The sequence below is a fragment of the Mastigoproctus giganteus genome, chromosome 2 (genome assembly GCF_048544385.1).
Source record: "Mastigoproctus giganteus isolate SK-2022 chromosome 2, ASM4854438v1, whole genome shotgun sequence".
Classification (NCBI taxonomy): domain Eukaryota; kingdom Metazoa; phylum Arthropoda; class Arachnida; order Uropygi; family Thelyphonidae; genus Mastigoproctus; species Mastigoproctus giganteus.
In genome coordinates this window covers 62,915,459-62,941,412 of record NC_143576.1, presented here as the reverse complement: position 1 = coordinate 62,941,412, position 25,954 = coordinate 62,915,459, and the positions used below count along the sequence as shown (strand labels likewise).

The 25,954-nt window shown below is 38.5% G+C and overlaps 1 protein-coding gene across 1 annotated transcript in view; it reads right to left on the bottom strand.

Moving 5' to 3' along the window:
- The window catches only part of LOC150089320 (sodium channel protein para-like), a 2,114,826-nt gene that overhangs the window by 1,518,994 nt on the left and 569,878 nt on the right, over positions 1-25,954 (bottom strand). The window contains exon 7 of the mRNA XM_090389008.1: positions 16,348-16,439. Within this exon, the coding sequence (XP_090245134.1) occupies positions 16,348-16,439 (92 nt within the window). The remainder of the gene's footprint in view (positions 1-16,347; positions 16,440-25,954) is intronic.

Below are 25,954 nucleotides of genomic sequence, written 5' to 3'. Positions count from 1 at the left end.
TCTTCCATGTGCAACAGTATCAAAAGCCTTTCTAAGATCCAAGTATATAATATCAAAGTTATTCCCTGCATCCAGTTCTTTTGTGACTGCATCATAGTATCCAATCAAGTTGGTCAGGCAAGACTTCCCCTTAACAAAACCATGCTGTGTCTGTGCTATAACTGAAGTCTTGTCTAAATGATCCTGCAGTGCTTCTTTAACCAGTGCCTCCATTAATTTTCCTGGAACAGAAGTTAAGCTCACAGGTCTATAATTACTTGTATCAGCTTTTGATCCTCCTTTGTGAATTGGGGTCACATTTGCACATCTCCAGTCTATGGGTACCTCCCCTGAGTCCAAGGAAGCTCTCATAATTATGGCTAAGGGTTTGCTTACTTCCTTTGCTGCCTCCTTTAATATAACTGGATAGATCCTATCCACCCCGGGTGCCTTTCTTGTGTTTATCTTCAACAGTTTCTCCTCCACTTTACCCCCAGTTATTTCAAGATTCTGTAGCTTACTGCTAGAGTTGAATACACCTCTGGCATTCCCCTTGCTGAATAACTCCTCATGTGTGAATGTCGATGCAAAATATTCATTTAGTTTGTTAGCTACCTGAGCAGGATCATCAACAGTTGACCCATCAATATCAAGTGGACCAATCTGATTCATCCCCTTCCTTCTAGAGTTTACATAAGTAAAGAACTCTTTGCTGTTTTTCTTTGCATCCCTTGCCAAGGATTTCTCGTAATCTGCCTTTGCCTGCCTAACCTCCTTTGTAACTTGGTTGCATATCAACTTTTATCTATCATAGGCTTCTGTATCATGTGTTAATTTGTAAGTATCCCATGCATTTTTCTTCTCTGCCATATGCCTCATTAATTCATCTGACATCCATTTTGGCCTAAACCTTGAACAATATTTCTTAGTTGGTATGTAAAGCGTAGTAGCTTCCAAGATAGGTTCTTTGAATGCTTCCCATTTTGAATTTGCTGTTGGTAACATCATCAGTTGGTCCCACTGTATAGAATTTAAATACTGTCTCAGTCCATCGTAGTCGCCTTTACGGAAGCAATAACCCTTCCCTTTACCCCTAATGGTAGTTACCTCTTTGAGTAAATCCCACTTCAGCACACTGTGATCACTGCCACTAGTGGTTCATTTATCTGCAGATTCTTAATGCATGAAGAATCAATACTGATAATCAAATCAAGAGTATTACTCCCTCTAGTTGCCTCCCGAACATGCTGATGTAGAAAACAATCATCCAATAAATCCATAAAAGCCCTGCTAGTGTGTGAGTAACCAGCCCCCAAATTCCAGTCAATATCTGGGAAATTAAAATCTCCCATTATAAGATTCTCTGATTTACTGGCCCACTCTATTTCCCTGTACAGTTCCTTATTATACTCATCAGAGTCATTAGGCCTATAGCACACTCCTACTCTCAATTTTGATCTCCCAATGCTTATGTCACACCAAACTGACTCAACACTGCACTGTCCAGCGATGTCGACTGGCTTCACTTCCTTGGTTTTTATGTGTTTCTTAACTAATAGCATAACCCCTCCCCCCTTCCTATCCTGTCTATCCTTTCTGTAGACGTTGTACTCCCCAAATTGCAGTTCTGCATCCCTTATATCTGTGTGACACCACGTCTCTGATATCCCAACAATATCTGCCTTTGATGTTTGAGCAATACCTCAAATTCATCAAATTTATTTACTAATAAAATATTGCTCCGGGAATATGCGGTGGTCATTCCCTTGACCTTTCCGCATCCTCCATATTTGGTGGTGACGGGCTCGAACCCCGGTCTAATCAAGAAGCGTGTGCTACTAAGATTTTAAGTAAAGAATTACTTATGAAAAACAAGAAGAACAGAGACACTGAAAAATAAATATAACTAATCCGCTGAGAAAGAATGCTATGTATCGCACAAAATATCACGTGGCACTTGGGGCCGCATATTTCATTGGGGAAGCAGTAATCCCAGAGCAACGTATCAACTGTGTGGTGCTACACTGACAGTGGTAGAGAGTGAAAAGGACCTGGGAGTAATTGTGCAGGCAGGTATGTTTTCTGAGCAGTGCAGATGCTCTGCAAGAGTAGCTCATGGTGTCTTGTCAATGATATATAGGAATTTTTCTAGCAGGGATAAGGAGGTGATTATCCCCTTGTATAAGGCAATGGTCAGGCCACACTTGAGTACTGCATACAGGTCTGGAGGTCTCATTTTAAGAGGGATGTAGAGTTGTTGGAATGAGTACAGAGAAGGGCAACAAGATTAGTGAATGGAACAAATTGTTGCTCTTATGTAGAAAGGCTTAAATTTTGCAAATTATAGTGTCTGGAGACTAGGCACCTGTGAGGTGATCTGATTGAGGTGTATAAAGCCTTGAATGGTTTGAGCATGCTCAATGCTCATGGGATACTACTTCTTGCTAAGAATAATCACTGAGAGGGCATAAATTCAAATAGAGGAAAGACAGATTTAGGATAGATGAGCGGAAGTTTGCCTTTAGCCAGCACGTGGTTGATTGCCGTTGTTGAAGTTGATAGCTTAAACAGATTGAAGGCAGAACTAGACAAACATTTGGAGCAAGTTAAGGGGTGAAATGAGAAGGTGCTGTGTGGTTTTTTTTTTTTTTTTTTTTTTGGCTGATGCTATATAAGCTTGCTTTCTGCATCACGTGCCCTTGCTAATGTTTATGTGCCAGTCAAACCAATACTTTTTCTAGGTCAGTTTCAACAAGTATCATGCCATATTGTTTATGTATAGTGTAAAAACGTGGTCCCGTAACAAAAACAGATTGAATGGATTGCCATGGATTGGTACCATGGGTAGCCATAGTACCCCATATTTTATTACTTTTGATAACCTCATTTAAGTGCACCATTAATTGGTGATTCAAGATTTTCACATACATTTTATAGTCTATGTTACAAAGTATAATGGATCTACACAAATAGATTTGAGTATTATCATGTCCCTCCTTCAATAAGAAAATTTTTTCAGCCCCCAAGACAGCTGTTGGTACTGCTCCTATTGTAAAGAAACTGTTCAGTACAGACAAGAGTAGGGGTGATGGAATATCCCAAAATATTTATATAATTCTATTGGCAGCCCATCAGGGTCTGGCATGCATATAATATGCAGCCCCCTAAGAGCAAGTTCTAACTCATGTGGTTTTAATGGGTTATGAAAATTCTGTTACTGTGCTGTAAAGCAAAGCAACATCCAATCATCTGGCAGATCTATACCCATCAAAGCTCCCATCATGGTTTAATAGTGTTTATAAAAACTTGTTAGTATGTCATTAGTGCTAAGGCAAGCAGTGCTGTGCTGGAGTGATGTAATTGTTTGCAATGATTGCATTTCCTGGATGCCAAATCAAAAGAGGCCAAATCAAATCACTTGGCTTCACTTAATGCAGTCTTTATCTTAAAGCCTAATGCTTTTGCTGGTGGGGGACCTTGCCTTTCCAAGGGCCCAACGACTCAGCTCTGTCTATGTATCCCTCTGTGTTGCTCCTGTAAACCTTCTGGGGGGGGGGGGGGGGGCAGCAGGCAGAGTTATTGACAGAAGCATCTGAAGTCCAGCTTCCCTATTAGGAATTTCATTGGACTGTTTCATACTGTCAACCATCAGTTCCTTAAATGCTGATCTCCTGTAATTCTTCATGGGATGAAGAAACTTAGTTATTTTCAATTATATTAAAACTCCGTCTTGTCTTATTTCTTGAAAAAAAGTCTGACTATCATAGTCAACTTCAGTGACACAGATTTCTAAAACAAGATCACATATCTCCTTCAAATATTCCTTCACATAAACAGATTACAAATATTGCTTCCACTGCATGAAGAAACTTAGTTTTCTTTCCTTCTTTCTTTTTTCCTCTTAACATTACTTCCCTTCTAAGGGCTACTGACTCTGTACAGATCTTATATTCACCCTATCATGGATTATTGCTCCCATATCGGGGTAGCGCTCCCAAACTTTTCTCAAGCTTCCGGACCCTATTCAAAAAAACGGCAGTCAGATTAATCAATGACCCACCTCTTACTAAGTTCCTCCACTCCCAATCTCATGCACATTCAGTTTCAGCCTCATGCCCTTTCTATTGATGCTTCAATGGGCACTGTTCTTCCAAAATGGCATCTGTAATTCCACAGCTTCCTTCCAAACCAGTCTGAACATGAAAAAACCTGTTAACATTCATTGATCATCAAGCTCCAGCAAACACACAGAACCAACTTTTCTTTCATCATTTATCCCTTCAAATTCTATTCTTTGGTACCTTTCCATTGCATGTATATCCTGAAAATTACAACCGAGAAGAGCACAGATAAATCATGAACAACTGACAGTTTAATAGTAGTGAACTGACCAATAATACAGTGATAATACAGTGATAATAATAATACAGTGACCAATAATACGGTGGTCTCCGACAGTTTTTAAATTCTGTACAGTGGGATAAACTGACGATGTTACCAACAGTAAATTCTAAGTGGGAAGCATTCAAGGAATTAATCGTGGAAGCTACTAAAAGTTTCATACCTATTAAGAAATATTGTTCAAGATTTAGGCCTAAATGGTTATCTAATGAACTAATGAGACTCGTAATAGAGAAGAAAATGCATGGGATGCATATAAATTATCAAGCAACTCAGAAGCCTATGGCAGATATAAGCTAGTCTGTAATCAGGTGACAAAAGAGGTTAGGCAGGCAAAGGCAGATTATGAGAAATCCTTGGCAAAAGATGCTAAGAAAAACAGCAAGGATTTCTTTACTTATATAAACTCTAAAAGGAAGGGGATGAATCTGATTGGTCCACTTGACATCGATGGTTCGACTGTTGCTGTTCCTGCTCAGATAGCAAACAAACTGAATGAGTATTTTCAATCTACATTCACACATGAGGAATTATTAAGGTTTGAAAATGGCAGAAGGTTACCAAATTGTAGCAGGATACTTAATGATTTTGGAATAACTGAAAGCAAAGTGGAGGAGAAATTGTTGAAGTTAAACATAAGAAAAGCACCCGGGGTGGATGGGATCTATCCAGTTATATTAAAGGAGGCGGCAAAGCAACTAAGCAAACCCTTAGCCATAATTATGAGAGCGTCCTTGGACTCAGGGGAGGTTCCCACTGATTGGACATGTGCAAATGTATCCCCAATTCACAAGGGGAGATCGAAGGGTGACATGAGTAATTACAGACCAGTTAGTTTAACTTCTGTTCCGCGAAAAATAATGGAGTCACTGGTTAAAGATGCATTGCAGGATCATCTAGACAAGACTGCAGCAATAATTCAGACACAGCATGGGTTTGTTAAAGGAAAGTCTTGTCTGACAAATTTGATAGGATATTATGATGTGGTTACAGAGGAACTGGAAGCAAAAAATAATTTTGATATCATATATTTGGATTTCAGGAAAGCTTTTGACACTGTTGCGCATGGAAGACTATTGTACAAATTGGAGCAGAATGGTATTAAGGGTAAGTTGCTACAATAGATAAAAGGATGGTTAAGTGGGAGAAGACAGAGGGTGGTAATAAATGAGTGCTGCTCTTCTTGGACTAATGTTTTAGTGGAGTCCCACAGGGTTCGGTGTTAGGTCCACTGTTGTTTTGTATATTTATCAATGATATTGATGAAGGTATATCAGGCTTAATGTCGAAGTTTGCAGATGATACAAAGGTTGGCAGGGTTGTTAATGACAGTAATAGCAGTGTGCTACTGCAACAGAATCTAGATAATTTGGGCAGATGGGCTAAGAAGTGGGAACTGAAGTTTAACCTTTACAAATGCAAAGTACTGCATATCGGTAGAAGTAACCCCAGAGAAACGTACCAACTGTGTGGTACTACACTTAAGGTGGTACAAAATGAAAAAGACCTAGGAGTAATTGTGCAGTCAGATATGAAGTTTTCTGAGCAATGCAGATAGGCTGCCAGGGCAGGTCATGGGGTTTTGTCAATGATATATAGGAATTTTGCTAGCAGGGAAAAGGAGGTGATTGTCTTCTGTATAAGGCAATGGTCAGGCCATGCCTTGAGTACTGCGTACAGGTCTGGAGACCTCATTTTAGGAAGGATGTAGATTTACTTGAGCGTGTACAGAGAAGGGCAACAAGATTGGTGAGGGGAATGAAGGGAAACTCTTACCAAGAGAGGCTTATGTTCTGCAAATTGCAGTGGCTGGAGACTAGGCACCTGCGCGGTGATCTGATTGAGGTATATAAGGCCTTGAATGGGTTGAGCACGCTGAATTCTGATGGGAACCTTCCACTTGTTCAGATTACAAACCTAAGGGGGCAAAAATTCAAATTAAGAAAAGACAGAGGTAGAATAGATGTGCAGAAATTTGCCTTTAGCCAGCAGGTGGTTAATTGCTGGAACAAACTTCCATCTGTCATTGTGGAAGTTGATAGGTTGAATAAATTTAAGGAAGAACTGGACAGGCATTTGGAGGGAATGGTGTGATTTTTTTGGCTGATGCTGCATAAGCTCATACACTTGCTTTCTTGCATCACATACCACTGCTACTACAATATTTACAGAAAACTTTTCCACAAATGTTTGCATGTATAACAGAGGTATAGCTGTGTTCATATGCAATTTTGTGAAATAACACAATAATGAAAGTTACTTTTCCAGTCAACTTGCTTTTTATACCATTTAAGATGCTTGTGATTCAGTCTTATGCATTTGCTTGTTTTAGTGTTCGCTTGGTCTAGGGCAGAGGACAATGGACAACACATTAATTAATCTGACCAGAGGAAAATGGACAACACATTAATTGTATGATCTCTCAGGTTGCCAGCAGCATCAGTTAACTTCATTCAGCATGTATTTTATCTCAGTACCATTTAACGCTTTAGTCAACTTTCTCTTATGGCCTATATGAGAGCTTGAAGGACAGGGTGGATGCCCTCGAAGGATTAAAAGTGAGGGGCCCATCAAGCTCTCAGCTGCCCACACCTTGCACTTGGTCATCACGCAACACAGTGGCAGCCCCCAAGGCAGAATTCGCTGGTCCCAAAGGAACTAGTAGTTGTTGGTGACTATTGTCAGGGAAATGGGAAACATGATTTGTAAAAAGGATAGGTGGAACAGGACCAGGGTATGTCTGCCAGGGGCAAAGGTTAATGACGTTGTAGAGCGGATATCACCTTTTAAGGGCACAAAAGGTGATATAGTTGTACACGTTGGCACTAATGATATTAAGAGTAGGAGACCGGCAGAATTACTTAACAAGTACAGGTCACTGTTGAAAAAAAGTCGTGAATTAGGGTTGAATTTGAAAGTGTCTGCAATTCTGCCCAGACATGATAGGAGGGAGTATATGATGAGAACCCTGTCGATCAATTCGGCCCTGGAAAGATTGTGCAAGGGTCAAGGAGCAGAATTTTTTTCAGCCTGGTCTGTACTTGTTAACAAGAGAGGCTGCTTCTACAGGGATGGAATAAACTTAAATAGAAAGGGTGCAAGAATGTTTGCTGATGCTATCGAGGCAGTGTTAGGTGGGTCGGAAAACTGCTAGATTGGGGGGGAATACAAGGACTAATAGATTAACAGTAGCCACTGGCAGATGTGAAAGTGATTATTGCACTGCTTCTCTTGGAATGAGCTGCAGCCTGGAAAATAAGATGCAGGATATTTCTGAGACTGCTGGGAATCATTGGAGTACAAATAAACACATAGGTTGTGTTAGGGTAGCTAAGAAAAAGAACAGGTGCATGTATACTTGCGTGTACACCAATGCTAGGAGTTTAGTAAATAAATTTGATGAATTTGAGGTATTGCTCAAGACATCAAAGGCAGATATTGTGGGGATTTCAGAGATGTGGTGTCACACAGATATAAGGAATGCAGAACTGGAATTTGGGGAGAACAATGTCTACAGAAAGAATAGAGAGGATAGGAAGGGAGGAGGGGTTATGCTATTAGTTAAGAAATACATAAAATCCAAGGAAGTGAAGCCAGTCGACATTGCTGGACAGTGCAGTGTTGAGTCAGTTTGGTGTGACATAAGCATTGGGAGATCAAAATTGAGAGTAGGAATGTGCTATAGGCCTAATGACTCTGATGAGTATAATAAGAAACTGTACAGGGAAATAGAGTGGGCCAGTAAATCAGAGAGTCTTATAATGGGGGATTTTAATTTCCCAGATATTAACTGGAATTTGGGGGCTGGTCACTCAAACACTAGCAAGGCTTTTGTGGATTTATTGGATGATTGTTTTCTGCATCAGCATGTTCGGGAAGCAACCAGAGGGAGTAATACTCTTGATTTGATTATCAGTATTGATTCTTCATGCATTAAGAATCTGCAGATAAATGAACCACTAGGTGGCAGTGATCACAGTGTGCTGGAGTGGGATTTACTCAAAGAGGTAACTACCATTAGGGATAAAGGGAAGGGTTATTGCTTTCGTAAAGGCGACTACGATGGACTAAGACAATATTTAAATTCTATACAGTGGGACCAACTGATGATGTTACCAACAGCAAATTCAAAATGGGAAGCATTCAAAGAATTTATCTTGGAAGCTACTAGGCTTTACATACGAACTAAGAAATATTGTTCAAGGTTTAGGCCTAAGTGGATGTCAGATGAACTAATGAGACATATGGCAGAGAAGAAAAATGCATGGGATACATAAAAATTAACACGTGACACAGAAGCCTATGATAGATACAAGTTGATCTATAACCAAGTTACAAAGGAGGTTAGGCAGGCGAAAGCAGATTTCGAGAAATCTTTGGCAAGGGATGCAAAGAAAAACAGCAAAGAGTTCTTTACTTATGTAAACTCTAGAAGGAAGGGGATGAATCAGATTGGTCCACTTGGTATCGATGGGTGAACTATCGATGATCCTGCTCAGGTAGCTAACAAACTGAATGAATATTTTGCATCGACATTCACACATGAGGAGTTATTCACCGAGGGGAATGCCAGAGGTGTATTCAACTCTGGCAGTAAGCTAGATCATCTTGTAATAACTGAGAGTAAAGTGGAGGAGAAATTGTTGAAGATAAATACAAGAAAGGCACCTGGTGTGGATGGGATCTATCCAGTTATATTAAAGGAAGCAGCAAAGGAAGTAAGCAAACCCTTAGCCATAATTATGAGAGCTTCCCTGGACTCAGGGGAAGTACCCATGGACTGGAGATGTGCAAATGTGACCCCAATTCACAAAGGAGGATTAACGGGCGACACAAGTAATTATAGACCTGTTAGTTTAACTGTTGTTCCTGGAAAATTAATGGAGGCACTGGTTAAAGATGCATTGCAGGATCATTTAGACAAGACTTCAGTTATAGCACAGACACAGCATGGTTTTGTTAAGGGGAAGTCTTGCCTGACCAACTTGATTGGATACTATGATGCAGTCACAAAAGAACTGGATGCAGGGAATAACTTTGATATTATATACTTGGATCTTAGAAAGGCTTTTGATACTGTTGCGCATGGAAGACTGCTACACAAATTGGAGCAGTGTGACATTGGAGGCAAATTGCTGCTATGGATAAAGGGGTGGTTGAGGGGGAGAAGACAGAGAGTGGTAATCAATGGACACTGCTCATCGTGGACTAATGTTATTAGTGGAGTCGCTCAGGGCTCAGTGTTGGGTCCATTATTGTTTTCTGATTTATAAATGATATTGATGATGGTATATCAAGCTTAATGTCCAAGTTTGCAGATGATACAAAGGTTGGCAGGGTTTTCAAGGACACTACTGACACTATGCTGCTGGAACAGGATCTGGAAAGGTTGAGCAGATGGGCTGAGAGGTGGCAAATGAAGTTTAACATTGACAAATGTAAAGTACTACACATGGGAAACAGCAACCCCAGAGCAACGTATCAACTCTGTGGTACTACACTGACAGTGGTAGAGAATGAAAGGGACTTGGGCGTGGTTGTGCAGGCAGATATGAAGTTCTCTGAGCAGTGCAGACGGGCTGCAAGAGTAGCTCATGGAGTATTGTCAATGATATACAGGAATTTTTCCAGCAGGGATAAGGAGGTGATTATTCCATTGTATAAGGCAATGGTCAGGCCACACCTAGAGTAATGTATACAGGTCTGGAGGCCTCATTTCAAGAAGGATGTAGAGCTGCTGGAACGAGTACAGAGAAGGGCAACAAGATTAGTGAATGGAACAAAGGGGTGCTCTTACGAAGAAAGGCTTAAGTTTTGCAAATTACAGTGTCTGGAGACTAGGCACCAGCGAGGTGATCTGATAGAGGTGTATAAAGCCTTGAATGGTTTGAGCATGCTCAATGCTGATGGGATTCTTCCTCTTGCTCAGAATAATCACCTGAGAGGGCATAAATTCAAATTGAAAAAAGACAGATGTAGGATAGACATGAGGAAATTTGCCTTCAGTCAGCGGGTGGTTGGTTGGTGGAATAGACTTCCATCCCTTGTCGCGGAAGTTGATAGCCTAAATAAGTTTAAGGCTCAGCTGGACAGGTATTTTGAACGAACAGAGGGGTGAAGTGGAAGTAGTTATTTTTTATTTATTTATTTATTTATTTATTATTATTTTTTTTTGACTAATGCTGCATAAGCTTGCTTTCTTGCATCAAATGCCTCTGCTAATGCTAACTTCATTAACCTAACTATATGTAACAGTTTTATTGTATGTTACGTTACAAACAAAATTTTGCAAAGGTGAACCGTTAGTAGTCAAAACTGGAAATTAGGAACCTAAAATAGAGAGACAGAAACATATGTACAATTATGCTACTAACCAAAGAAAAATTTGGGTACTGGCAAAGTCTGCATTTACCTCTGCTTGGATTTTGCCTTTCAGGAGTCTCTCAAAAGCTACCTGATGTCAATTGCAAATTCTCCTGTGTAAGCACCCTCTTTAAAGTAGGTTTTGTTTTACATCAGGGAAATTATGAAAAGCATGAGCTTGTGGAAACTATTCTTTATGCTCTGTGAGGTCTATCAGCAATTATGCTCTGAAATTGAGAGCATCCTTGGACTCAAGGGAGGTCCCCATGGACTGGAGATGTGCAAACGTATCCCCAATTCACAAAGGGGATCGAAGAGTGACACGAGTAATTACAGACCAGTTGGTTTAACTTCTGTTCCGGGTAAAATAATGGAGTCACTTGTTAAAGATGCATTGCAGGATCATCTAGACAAGACTGCAGCAATAATTCAGACACAGCATAGGTTTGTTAAGGGAAAGTCTTGTCTGACAAATTTGATAGGATATTATGATGTGGTTACAAAGGAACTAGATGCAAAAAATAATTCTGATATCATATATTTGGATTTCAGGAAAGCTTTTGACACTGCTGCACATGGAAGACTATTGTACAAATTGGAGCAGAATGGTATTAAGGGTAAGTTGCTACAATGGATAAAAGGATGGTTAAGTGGGAGAAGACAGAGGGTGGTAATCAATGGGTGCTGCTCTTCTTGGACTAATGTTATTAGTGGAGTCCCACAGGGTTCGGTGTTAGGTCCACTGTTGTTTTGTATATTTATCAATGATATTGATGAAGGTATATCAGGCTTAGTGTCGAAGTTTGCAGATGATATAAAGGTTGGCAGGGTTGTTAATAACAGTAATGGAGTGTGCTACTGCAACAGGATCTAGATAATTTGGGCAGATGGGCTAAGAAGTGGCAACTGAAGTTTAACCTTTACAAACGCAAAGTACTGCATATGGGTAGAAGTAACCCCAGAGAAACGTACCAACTGTGTGGTACTACACTTAAGGTGGTAGAAAATGAAAAAGACCTGGGAGTAATTGTGCAGTCAGATATGAAGTTTTCTGAGCAATGCAGACAGGCTGCCAGGGCAGGTCATGGGGTTTTGTCAATGATATATAGGAATTTTTCTAGCAGGGAGAAGGAGGTGATTGTCCCTCTGTATAAGGCAATGGTCAGGCCACGTCTTGAGTACTGCATACAGGTCTGGAGGCCTCATTTTAGGAAGGATGTAGATTTACTTGAGCGTGTACAGAGAAGGGCAACAAGATTGGTGAGGGGAATGAAGGGATCCTCTTACCAAGAGAGGCTTAAGTTCTGCAAATTGCAGTGGCTGGAGACTAGACACCTGCGCAGTGATCTGATCGAGGTGTATAAGGCCTTGAATGGGTTGAGTATGCTGAATTCTGATGGGATCCTTCCACTTTTTCAGATTACGAACCTAAGGGGGCATAAATTCAAATTAAGAAAAGACAGATGTAGAATAGATGTGCAGAAATTTGCCTTTAGCCAGTGGATGGTTAATTGCTGGAACAAACTTCCATCTGTCATTGTGGAAGTTGATAGGTTAAATAAATTTAAGGAGGAACTGGACAGGCATTTGGAGGGAATGGTGTGATTTTTTTTTTTTTGCTGATGCTGCATAAGCTCATACATTTGCTTTCTTGCATCATATGCCACTACTACTACTACTATTGCAATCAGAAGAACCTTAACAATGCACCAAAATTTGAGATTTTGATTTTTGTAGATACAGGCAGACCTCTATATAATGAAATCGATTGTTCCCTTGAAAAAGTTCATTTTACAGAAATTTCGTTATAAAGAAATATGACCTTTCAACAATGAAAAATACTATAAATTCAGAAATATAGTAAAAGATGGGAAATAAGTGGGAATGAATAAATTTTCTAACATTTTAAAACAATTTATTAATACATACCTATTAAGAAATGACTACTTACATGATGCACAAAATATATTAGTACACTTTTAAGAATTATGTCGTAAAATATTTGGTTATTTTTTGTTGTTCACTGGATTCTACTGTACACCGTTTATAAAAATGTTTGAATTAGTTTAAAGTTTAACCACTGAGATATATTCTTCCCACATTTTCTTCCCACTGAAGGCCTTGATACAAAGTTTCAAATGCTGTCAACATTTCTTGTTTGGAATGTTTAATATCGCCCTCATTTTCATCCAACTCATCATCAATATTGTCACTAGTTCTTTAAATATGCTCCAAAATGTTGGAGTCACTCAGACATTCAGCTAATATGACATCATTATCAACTCCAAAAAATTCGTCAAGAACAATTTCTTCACTGATAAAACTTTGCTTGGAACTGTTCCCAAGGTTGCTCAATGTCTTCTAGTAGTTCATCCCTCTCATCCCTGTTAATTAGTGCTTTTGCGAAACAATTCTTAATCGTTGTTTCCATCACATCTTGACTCCAACACTTTCACCAACTCTGATAGGCACATCCACAAATCTATAACAGAATCTATAGGTTGGTTGGTTTCTATTCTCAGTATAATTCTTTTCAGTACGAGCCTTCAGTAGTGCATTTTCAAATTCTTGATAATGCCTTGGTTGGCTGCAATCATGGCTGGATTTAAACTTGTTGTGGCCCTAATCTATAACATGTATGAGGCTCTTCTCCCTTACCTGTGACAATATTAAAAAAGGTTTTTTAAGATGGAGCAAGACCCCTTGGAATGTGAGGCCCTAAGCTGTAGCTTGTTTAGTTTATGTGTAAATCCGGCACTGGCTGCAATTAAGACAAATTATTCAAAAGGAAGAAAACAAGTTTCATACTTGTAAGTTTCAAAACTGCTGAGTGAAGGTGGGAAGGGCAGTTGTCAACGATCAACACAATTTTTCTGTTTTCTTTGGTCATCTTTCTATCAAAATTTAAAATCCACTGCTCAACAATTTCACTTGTCATTCAAGATTTTTTGTTGTAGTCCAACTCTAAAAACTTTACTCCTTTGAAACATAGGGATTGTTTACTTTTGCCTATTACCAAAATCTTCAGTTTTTCATTACCAGCCATATTTACAACCAAGAGTGTAATTCTCTCCTTACTATTTTTACCATCTACACATTTATCACCTTTAAAAGTCAGTGTCTTGTTTGGCAAGCATTTAAAAATAAATAGACCTGTTTCATCAACTTTGGACTAGTAGTCCTCTATAATTTTTTCAAAACTGTTTCTTTCCAATGGCTATAGTCTTCTTGGATTGCAACTCCACTTTCATCAGAAATAACTTTTTTTGAGTAAGCCATGACACTCTTTAAATTTATCCAGCCAACCAGAACTGGCTTGGAATGTTTTGTGCCCCAGAAAAGATGCGTACTCCATAGACTGTTCTTTTATTAATAGCCCTGATATCCACATGTTTTGGTCTCGAATCAACTTCATCCACTTAACCCCTTCACCCCAGGGGCTCACATCTGGTGAGTATGGGCTTGGCACACCCAGGGTCCTGAGCTGGATATCATAATTTTCCTCTTTCTTGGTGATTTCCTTCTCTCTCTCTCTCTCTCTCTCTCTCTCTCTCTCTCTCTGTCACAGGGTAAATCAATTTTTTTTTTTTTTTTTTTTTTTGGATGGTGCGGCATAAGCCTCGGGCTTCCTTGCACCATATGGCTAATAATAATAATAATAATGAAAGCTGCTTCATCTATATCTTCCCAAAGGCATAATTTCGCACACTTCTGACTGGGTCCCGTTTCCTCAAACATTTTGAAAATTGAAACACAGTTTTTCAGAATGGCTGACACTACTGGCAGGGACACCAAATTTTAAAGTGATTTTTTTTTTCTTCTTTTTTTTAGTGCTCCGATCTACAGTATTAAGCACTTCCACTTTTTCACACTACACTCAAGGATTTCCTCTTAGACAATGTAAGGTTACTTGCACAGCAGTTAAAACAAAACTAAAATTAGAGACCACTTGTGGCTACCATGTAAAGAGAGACAGGTGAAATTCAGTGAAAGTGTGGATGATTTATTTCTTCGAAACAAAAGATGAATTTCTGAGATAAAGAAAAATCACTCTCTCCAAATTGTCTAATAGAATTCTTTGGTAGAAAATAGGTTGACCAGAGCCAATGCCCGCATCAGGAATATGCCTTAATCTTTGCCAATGGTTATGGACAGCTGACCAGCAGGACTTCTCGGTATAGTAGTGTGTAAGCTGTATGTTTTACTTCTTTTTAGCTATTGCTGATCCTCTGCTGGGCAAAGGCCTCTCCCACAACCTTCCATCTTTTTCTATCCCGTGCTGTGGTTGGCCAGTTTTCCTCTGCAGGGTTTCACAGCTATTAAATTGTAAAATGTTTTAGCTCTTAATTCATTGAATTAATGCTTTTAGCTATTAAAGCTAAAGGGATTAATTCTTAATCCTTTTAACCCTTTATTTGTGCTTTCTACAGCATCAAAGCGAACAATGCATACTCAGGTCTCTCAAAATCAGTTCGTTTATACGGAAACTACTTTCAATATAATGACCAGGGGGAAATAAAAAAAAAGTTCTCTACATAGAAAATTTCACTATATGGAAGTTCCTTAAAGAGAGGTCCGACTGTATCTGCAAATTAACTATTTTCAAAAACAATCAGTTTTCAGTTTAGAGCAGTTTACTAAGTGTGTGATAAGTTTCACACCTGTATTAGCATTAACTGCTACTACATTAAATTAAACTGAAATAAATAAGTCAGTGGTACTTTCACAAGTGACTTATCAGCATTCATCAGCTATATGTATATTTGTTTTCATTAACACTGAAGTAAGAATATATAGACTATACCAATTTAGTCTTCTCTAGTATACTTATTTTGCAGTGGCATTGGCCAGTATTATTTAGGGTGTAATATGAATGTTATAATTGTGTTCACAAGCCTGTTTAATCATAATTAGCAACTGAAGTTTAACATTAACAAATACAAGTTACTGCATATGGGTAGCAGTAATTCCAGAATAATGTACCAATTGTGTGGTATCAAAATCAGGTAGTGGAGAATGAATAACACCTGGAGGTAATTGTGCAATCAGATGGAATAAGGAGGCGATTATCCTGTTGTAAAATAGTTAGGCTACATCTTGAATGCTGCATACATTTTAGGAAGAATTTGGATCTATTGAATGGGTTCAGAGAAGAGTAACAATATTTGTGAAGGAAACAAAAGGTGCCCTTACCAAGAAGACTTTCAGTTCTACAAATATTGTCTGAAGACCAGGTGCCAGTGAGGAGATCAGACTAAGGTGTTTAAGGCTTTGAATGGACTGAGCAAGCTCAATGCTGATGGCATTCCTCCTCTTGCTCAGACTACACGTGGGAGAGCATAAATTCAAATTGAGGAATAATGGTTACAGGATAGACATATGGAAATTTGTCTTTACTCAGCAGGTAATTGATTATTGGAACAAACTTCCATTTGGTGTTGTGGAGGTAGGTGGTTTGAATAAATTCAAGAAAGAACTAGATAAACTGACAGAGAGGATGGGCAGTGATACTGGAGTGGTTTTTTTTTTTAGATACTGTATAAGCTTGCTTTCTTGCATCATTTGCCACTACTAATACTAAAACAACCAATGAAAAAAACTTACCTGGAACTATAGCTACAGTTTTTAAGGCTCTAAGCACACGGAATGTCCTCAAGGCGCTCAGGTTTCCTAAATTCACCCCCATGGTGATGTAGCTGAATAATAAAAGAAAATATTGCCATAAATCAGTATATACTAAAAATTTTGATTAACAAGGCAAACTAAATTAGCAGTATTATCAAGGTAGCATGATAACACTGCACTCACACACACCTCTGTGAAAACAATGTGAGCAATGAATATAAATATAATAGGCATTAAGTATTAAAACTCTGCTGGAATTAATAAAATAAAACTATCTGGGATCTTTCACTAATTACAGCACTTTGGCAACTATATGACATTGAAAAATCCAATTTATTTTATAATCAAGATATAATTTTTAATAAATAATCCTAACTCTAGGCAAATAATCTTTGGCTAGGTCAGTGTTTGTCAGACTTCCTAAACAAACAAAAATTGGGAGAGTAGTTAACAACAATAACCAGGGCATGCAGGGCTTCAATATAGCTAACTTACATAAATTGTATGGATTGTATAAAAAAAAATGGCAGTTAAAATATAATGCTCATAAATGCAATGTTCTGCATAAAAGTAACAATGATCCTATAATAATCTAATATTTAGGGATATCATTTTTTTCAATCTAGGAACAAAATTACTTCAACATAAAGAATATGGAAAATAAAGACATACCACTTTTCTATATCCAGGAGCAGAAATAAATAATAATAAAAAATACAATTATGCTGCATTTACCAGATTTTTTTATTATTATTTTTTTAAATAGTATGAATCAGAGCTGTACTACTCAATATGTTCTACGTTGATAATAATATTAGTAAAATAATAAGAGGAGTATACCTCAATATAGTACGTAGAACACTTCCGAACAGAAGTGTTCTACGTACTATATTGAGGTATACTCCTCTTATTATTTTACTAATATTTTTTTAAATATAAATTTTTTTTGTTTTGTTTATTTGAGAACGGTGTGTTTAATTAATTTTAAATTTGTTTAAATTAATTTTGATTAAACCACTAATAATGATAAAGAATGTTTTTATGGTATTCCTTAAAAATATCAAGGTCATATCCCTCAAATTGAAATGCACGTGCTCACATGGTGTCAGAAAATATTGCATCATCTATGGGGAATCTGATTTTATTTCCAAATTTAAAAAATTAAAAAAGTGTCAGTGTGCCATGCTGACACTGAGGGAATAAATAAATAATTAAAAAAAATAATTTATTTAAATAATAATTAAACAAATGAAAGTTAGAGTAAATATTAATTAATTATTTAAATTAATTTTAATTAGATTATAACAATTAAAATAAATAAAATTAAAAGATTATAAAATTAAACAAAATTATTAAGACTAAGGATTATATGGAGTAAGGAGTATGATCTTCATGTTTTTTTACAGCCAGCAGGATTTAAACTGTTAGTTAACTCAGTGGTCTCAATGCTCATGACAGGAAAAAAAAAAAAAAAAAAAAAACTTTGCCTTGTGAGTTTCCCTGGAATTATACTACTTTGTAACAAATGAAATTAAATTATGAGTTTCATGATTGGCGTTATGAATTTTAATACCAAAAGGTTAATGTGCCATCTATTTAAAAGATGAAACAATGGCTAAATAGCAGATTAACCTTTTGGTTGTTGTATTTGGGTTTTTGGCACAAGGGCCTCTTTGGGCCATATTGTGACTGTTCAATATTTGCTTATCACAAATTTCTCAGGTTATTGTGATCACAGACTATTATAAAGATTTATCTGTTTCAAATAAGTAAACAGTTCCTCCAAATTTGTGTCATTTCCAAGAATCTGCAATAAGGTTATCGGTTCCTTCAAGTGAGATAGGAAAGTAAAGCTTGATTTTCTGGTAGTTGAAAGTTAGGGACATTCAATGAAAATATGATTTATTGTTAGCTGTGACTGGCAAAAGAAACACTGAGGAGGGTTCTCTCCCATAAGCAAACACAGATGAGTTGGATGTGAATGACGGATGCGGAGCCTTGATAGAATTACTTCTTGTCACCTGCTTTTCCTGATACTAGATGTCCACAGTTTTGGCTCTTGTTTTTTATCTGCAGCAGTTTATTATTTATTTGTGCTTTCCAGAGGTCAGACCATTGCTTCCTACATGTTGTTTTAATGATGGATTTGTAGTCGGTGTAGGGCACTTTTAGTTACCTAGAAGAGCCTGAGTCAGGGTGTTTAGCAGGGCGTCCGCTTGTTCATTACCTGGAATGTCTACATGACCAGGTATCCAGCAGAAGGTAACCTTCTGGTTGGCTTTTTGATAGTAAAATAACTTAGACCGTATCTCTTTAAGAATCAGATGAGAGGGTGACATGGTAGATTGAATGGCAGTGATTGCGCTAAAGGAGTCTGTATATATCAGAGATTGCTTTATACGGCTGTTGCGTATTCTGTCTAGAGCTAGCTTTATTGCAAATAATTCTGCAGTATAGATATTGCATTCCATAGGAAGAAATGCAGCAACTGAAAAGGTGGAAGAAACTTCTGCAGCACCAACGGCTGCATCTGTTTTGGAGCCATCAGTATAGATAGGTATTTTATCTGAGTTTTCCAACGAATGAGTTTTATGGAGCTGTTGATAGTTGATATTTGCCAGAGAGGATTTTCTCCAACTTAAAAAGAAATTTAAGATGGGGAAAATATAGCTAACTATATATTGGAATATGTTCTGAAATTTAATATGCCAAATGATCATGAATTCTTGCAGTTGAATCCCTGCGGGGCGGTTTTCATTAGGCTTATTGTGATATAATTCGGCATATTGAGGATCAATATGCTGAATTATATATTCAGCATATTGATCATCAAAGGGGGTTCATTTGCCTCAATATACAGGCTGTGGACCAGAGATGTTCTGAAGGCTTCCATAGCTATCCTAAGGGCATTATGCTGTATGGTTTTCAGACGTAATAGTGAACTTTTCCTAGTGGAGTCATAGACAGGTGATCCATAATCTAAGCATGATCTTATTAAAGCTCTATAGAGATGAAGGAGACAGCTTCTGTCAGCACCCCAGAACATAGCAGAGACTGCTCTTAGGATGTTGTTTTTTAAGACATGTAGTTCGAAGGAAAGCAATATGTTGTTTGTTGTTTCTTATTTGGTTTTTAGGAGCATTAGTAACTAAGGCCATATTGCTCCGGGAATATGCGGTGGTCATTCCCTGACCTTTTCACATCCTCCGTATTTGGTGGTGACGGGCTCGAACCATGGTCTAATCAAGAAGCGTGTGCTACGCACTGCTGCTCCTTCCCACCTGGCTACGGAGGCGCCATGAAAGCAATATGGGAAGCAAAATTAAGTTTATTATCTAAATATAACCCCAACAGATGAAAATTGTTAGTGACAGGAATCAGGTTGTTTTTTAAAAATATTTCTGGATCCGGGTGAAGTTTGCGTTTTTTACAAAAAATGAATTGCACTAGATTTCTTTTCTGATAGGGAATAGCCATTCTGCAATGACCATGATTCAATTTTAGCGATGGAAATTTGAAGTTGTCTTTCAATGGTGTTCATGGTTTGGGATTGACAAGAAACAATGAGGTCATCACTGAACATATACAATTCTACTGTATTCGGTACATCCTGTGTCATGTTTGTAATTCTTATTGCAAATAATTTCAGACTAAGAATGGACCCCTGGGGAACGTCCTCCTCTTGTTCAAATGATTTGGATAAATTGTTCATGTATCTAACCTGAAATGTTCTGTGGCATAGGAAGTTTTGTCTAAAGTGGGGTAAATGACCTCTCAAACCAAAAGAATGAAGATCTTGAAGTACACCATATTGCCAGGGGTTATATAAGGCTTTCTCAATATCGAGATTGAACATGACCAGATGTTGTCCCCTTATGAAGGCATTTCGGATGTTTGCTTTTATCATTACATCTAATGTGGACCAGTTCTTTCGAAACCCGTACTGATTGCTATTTAGCAAGTTGTTAGTTTCCAGGAACCATGTTAGCAGCCTGTGAACCATTTTTTCCAGGACTTTGCCTAAACATCTGGTCAGTGAAATTGGCCTGTAATTATGCAGAAAACTGTGATCCTTTACTGGCTTTGGAAAGGCTAGTATAATTGAGTGACACCAAGGGTTTGAGTAAGTATTTTCTAGAAATATTCGATTGTAATATTTTAACAATGCCCTTTTTGTTCTGTTGTTTAGTTGGCTTATCATGACATAGTAGATACCATCTGGACCAGTAGCACTACTGTATGTTTTATTGAGTGGCCTTAAAAGTTCTGGTAATGTAAATGGCTGGTTGTACGGGTGTGAAACTCTAGTAGAGAAATTGATCTTATGCTGCTCTGATGATTCTTTAATTTGCTGAAAGATTGGGTTGTAGGTGGATACGCCTGATGTACTGGCAATTGATTCGCCTAAGGCATTTGCAATTTCTGCTGTAGAGGACAACTCCTTTCCTTTCCAGTTTATTATTGAAGACAGGGACTGCACATATTTGCCATTAAGTGTTTGTATTTTCTTCCAGATGAGTTTGATATCTGTGTCCTTGTTTATACTAGAGGAAAAGCTAATTCGTGCATTTTTTTTTTTTGTTTTTCCTTCTTATTTGGCGGAACTTGGCTTTCATTCTTTTAAAACTAATTAGGTTACTGATTGTGGGGAATTTGTGAAACAAATTCCAAGCCCTATTTTTTTCCTGTTTAGTGTATGTACAATCTGGATTCCACCAGTAATTACTGAGTTTGCATTTACCAGGCAAGGACTTTGGTATTGTAGAGTTGGTAGCTTATAATATTTGATTAGTTATAAGTTGTGTGACATAATCTATGGGCTGGAGTTGAATTATTTCATCATCTAACTTTAGTCCTTGAGGTTGTCACAGACATTCTCTCAGATATGCCAGACAAGCTGTACTTGCTACATGGGAGTCTAAAACGCTGATGGAACTGATATTCGGGTAACACTCAAGTCAAGTGGACCCAATTTCGGCGAAGTCCGGATGGTGTGTGACAGCCAAATCCTCTGCTTGCACCTTCACGATGGTGGGACTGTTAGTAATTCTGGGTATAACCTCCATGCACAAGTACATGGTGGGTGATCACCCAGGTGTAAACCAACGTAAGCAGGGGTCGAGGTGTGACGCCCACACCACATGGAGGAACGCCGCCCCTCTATGTTACCAGGCAGTACTAGGTGGTAGATGACTCTCATCAACTGGTGAAATACCACCACTCTGCTTATTGGAGGCTTGAAGTGGTGGAACTCATGTTTAGTCTCTAGAGCTAAGTTCCGGTCAACCCTTCCCTATCTCTTCCATCATGCAGTATGATTGGTGACTTTTGAGGTTATGATGAAGTCGTGACGAGATCCAATATTCCTTACATTTCAATATTCCTTATATTCCTTACAGCTCTAAAATGGTGTTTGCAGGCCGGCCGCTAGTTAGTATACCGGACCGAACCTATTGGTAACTCTCTAGGAGGCTTCTGGATCAGCTAGTGTATAATCTTGCTACCTCTACTCTGCCAGATAGTGACTGGAGGGAGTCCGAGTAGTGTGTATGCGGGGAGAATTGTCGAGGCCAAGTTATGTCAAGGATCTAGGTATATTCTTACCACGTGTACACCATGTCCACAAAATTCATTACTTCATACAGCATGTCCCACCCACTCTTCCTTACCATTGAATACACCACGAATTGTCAAACTAATAGAGCAAGCTTATCTGTGAAAAGATCTAAACCTCCCAAGGACTTCCTAATTCATTTCACAAATATACGTGATCTCAATTCTAATCTCAACGATGTCCATTTCCACTTGCAGTCTTCCAAACCCCATGTACTTTTTCTGACAGAATCTCAGTTATTGGTTGATTCAACTACTTCTCATCTCAGATGCCCAAATTATTCGCTGTATGATTCCTTTTGCTTCAAAGGTGGTACTTGTGCATATGTCGGTTCTGATATTCCCTGTCAGAGACTTGGCAATTTGGAATCTCCTCTCTTTGATCTTCTCTGGCTTAAAATCTCTCTACCTCATTGTGTCAAATTCATCTGTTGTCTCTACCATTCTCCCAACTCCACTAATCACTTGGAGCTCTTTGACTTCCTCTCTTTGCAACTTGACTTTCTCCAGTCCAACTTTCCTAACAGTGAGGTAATTTTCCTTGGTGATTTTAATGTTCACAATTCCAGCTGGCTTCCATTTTCTAGTCACACCGAGCCAGCAGGTCGAGATGTTGAGGCTTTTGCAATTACTAATGACCTAGCACAGATTGTTCATTTACCTACAAGAATACCGGACAATCCTAATCATACAGCCAATACGCTTGATCTTTTTCTCACAAACAACCATTCTAAGTATACGGTCGAAGTGAGAGGTCCTTTAGGCACTTCAGATCTCAACTTGGTGATTGTCTCTTCTCCAATGGAACCTTTATCTCATGGCTATTCCCAACCTCGTGTTGTTTGGCATTACAAGAATGCAAAATGGGATGACCTGCAAGACTTCTTTTCTTCTTTTCCTTGGTCGGATTACTGTTTCAAAACTTCTGATGTCAACATTTGCTCAGATCGTGTCAGTGAAATTATTCTTGCAGGAATGGAATCCTTTATCCCACACTCCCCTTTAAAATCTCGTCCTTTATCTAAACCTTGGTTTTCCAATAAATGTGCTAAGGCTGTTCAAGAGAAGAATGTTGCATATCGTAATTGGCTTGTTTCTAATTCTTCGGTGTCATTTTCTGCCTACACCAAAGCTCGCAACAATTGTAAAGCAGTTATTAATCAGTCCAAAGTAGAGTTTGAACAGGCTAAGAGTAGAAAACTTGCTTCTTGCCCTAATGGTAGCCGAGCATTCTGGTCTCTTGCCAAAGCTATTGGCCGCAACTTTTGCCCATCTCTGCTCCCACCTCTGTCCAAACCAGATGGTTCTGTTATCACTTCAGCCAAGGATAAAGCTGACCTGCTAGCATCCCATTTTTCTTCCAGCTCATGTATTAATGATCTTGGTAAAACACCTTCCACTATTCCCAACACACTCCATTCAATGCCTCGTGTGGTCTTCCGTCAAAAGGATATCAGAAGGCTTTTGATGAATCTTCATGCTAAGAAAGCTCCAGGTCCTTATGGTATTTCTCCACTTGTTCTCAAAACCTGTGCTCCTGAACTTACTCCTATTCTTTGCCATCTCTTTTCACTTTCATATTCCAAAGGTGTTTTTCCTTTTTTTCCTAGAAATTTGCTCATATCCAGCCAGTTCCTAAAAAGGGTAACAAATCCCTCCCATCCAATTATCATCCCATTGCAATTAATTCTAGTCTTTCTAAAATAATGGAGAAATCAATTAACCGCCAACTCTTAAACTACCTAGAAACCTTCCGTCTGATCAACGATCGCCAGTATGGATTCCGTCAGTGTCGATCCACTGGTGATATTCTGGCTTATGTTACCCATCTATGGACTAATTCAATGGAAAGGTTCGGTGAAACACAAGTAGTTGCTCTTGACATCTCAAAGGCTTTTGATCGTGTTTGGCATAAAGGTCTTCTAAACAAGCTTCCATCTTATGGTTTGCCAACTGTTTTTAGTAATTGCTTATCCAGTTTTCTCTCTGATCGCTCACTGAGGGTGATGGTAGATGGCTCTCTGTCTTCTAACTTCTCCACTAATGTCGGTGTCCCCCCAAGGTTCAGTTCTTTCCCCCACTCTTTTCCTCTTGTATATTAATGACCTTCTTCCATTGACTGGAAATCCTATCCATAGTTTTGCCAATGATAGCACACTGCATTCCACTTTCCATTTTGAGAAACCTTGCCCTGCTCAAAATCTGCTACCAATTCCTTAAATGGCGATCTTCAGGTAATTCTCCAGTGGGGCAAAGACAACTTAGTTGATTTCAACCCTTCTAAAACTCAGTCTTGTCTTATATCTTGGAAAAAGGATTCTTCTGCTCCTATGCTTATCTTTAATGACACTCCGATTTCTAGGCAAAATGATATATCTCTCTTGGGGATTACCCTGACTTCTAATCTCTCTTGGCACAAGCAACTTGGTTTTCTCTTTCGCTCTTGGTGTTACTTTTCTTCCAAACAGCTGCTCACTCTGTATAAATCGCAAATCCTCCCTGCCATGGAATATTGTTCCCACATCTGGGGTGGTGTCCCCAAAACCTCTCTCAGTCTTCTTGATTCCATTCAGAAGAGGGCAGTTAGGTTAATTAATGATTCATCTCTAAAAGAATCTCTCCACTCGCTTTCTCATAGACGTACTGTTTCTGCTGCATGCCTCTTCTACAGATACTTCCATGGGCACTGTTCTTCTGAATTGGCTTCTATAATTCCCACTCTCTCTTTCAAAACAGTCCGAACACGTGCCGCCACCAGCCAACATCCATTTACTGTCCAACTTCAAACCCACAGAACCAACTTTTCATCTTCCTCATTTATTCCTTCAACTGCCATTTTCTGGAACAACCTTCCTTCATACGTATTTTCTGAAAATTACAATCTACAGAAGTTCAAGTCCAATGTCAACAAATATCTTCTTTCATCTTCTCAACCTCCAACCCAAGCACGGTACTAAGTACTATAGGTTCTAATACCTCTCGTGTTTGGGTTCACATAAAAAAAAAAAAAAAAAAAAAAAACATTTGAAGTGCATTCATTCCAGTGTGCCCTACGAAATTTCCATTTGGAGCGGTCTGGCAAAGGGGAGTTTATCCATGTTTGCAGCTTGCGTAGAATTGGTAGATGATCACTATTTAGTGGATTTTCAAGAACAGACCACTCTGTATTAGTACATGTGGAGGGAGAGAGAGCAGATTGAAAGGACTATTGCACTCATGTATCCTGAAAAATGAATATAGGTAGGCTCACCAGTGTTCAAAAGGGTAAGTTGTCAAACATCAAGAAGAGTTTCTATTAGTTTACATCTTTTGTCGATTGTTGAAGATCCCCACAGCAAACGATGAGCATTGAAGTCTCCGAGCAAATAGAAAGGAGGTTGTAGCTGGTCTATTTGATTTTTTAGATTTTCTGAGGAGAATGAAGAATTTGGAGGAATATATATAGATGCTATTGTAATAGTCATGCCAATTTCTGCATGCATTGCCACTACCTCAAAAGGAGTCTGAAGAGCAACAGGTTTGGATGGAATATTATTTCTAACAAGAACTGCCACACCTCCACGGGCCGGCAAGTTGATACTCCTATCTCTTCTGAATATGGTATAATTTTTAATTGTAGGACACACTTGTGGATTTAAATAGGTTTTTTGTAGGGATATACCTGCTGGTTTACAGTGGTTGATGAGATCACGCAAGTCGTCTTTTGCATTATGAAAGCCTCTGCAATTCCACTGAAGGATTCTTTCCATTATGCATTCTTGATAGTTGTTTTTGTTTCAGACTGCTTTTTGGTTGTAGCTTGTTTATACCTCTCTATTTTTACTTTGTCTTTCTTATTGAAGAAAGAATGTGTCATGTCGTGTCTATCTCATCAGTTGCATGAAGTTCTAAAATTCCATCATCTGAATTATTCTGCTGATCAATATCCACTTCCATTGAAATCCGTGGTTGCACCATTGGGGTTTCTGTAGCT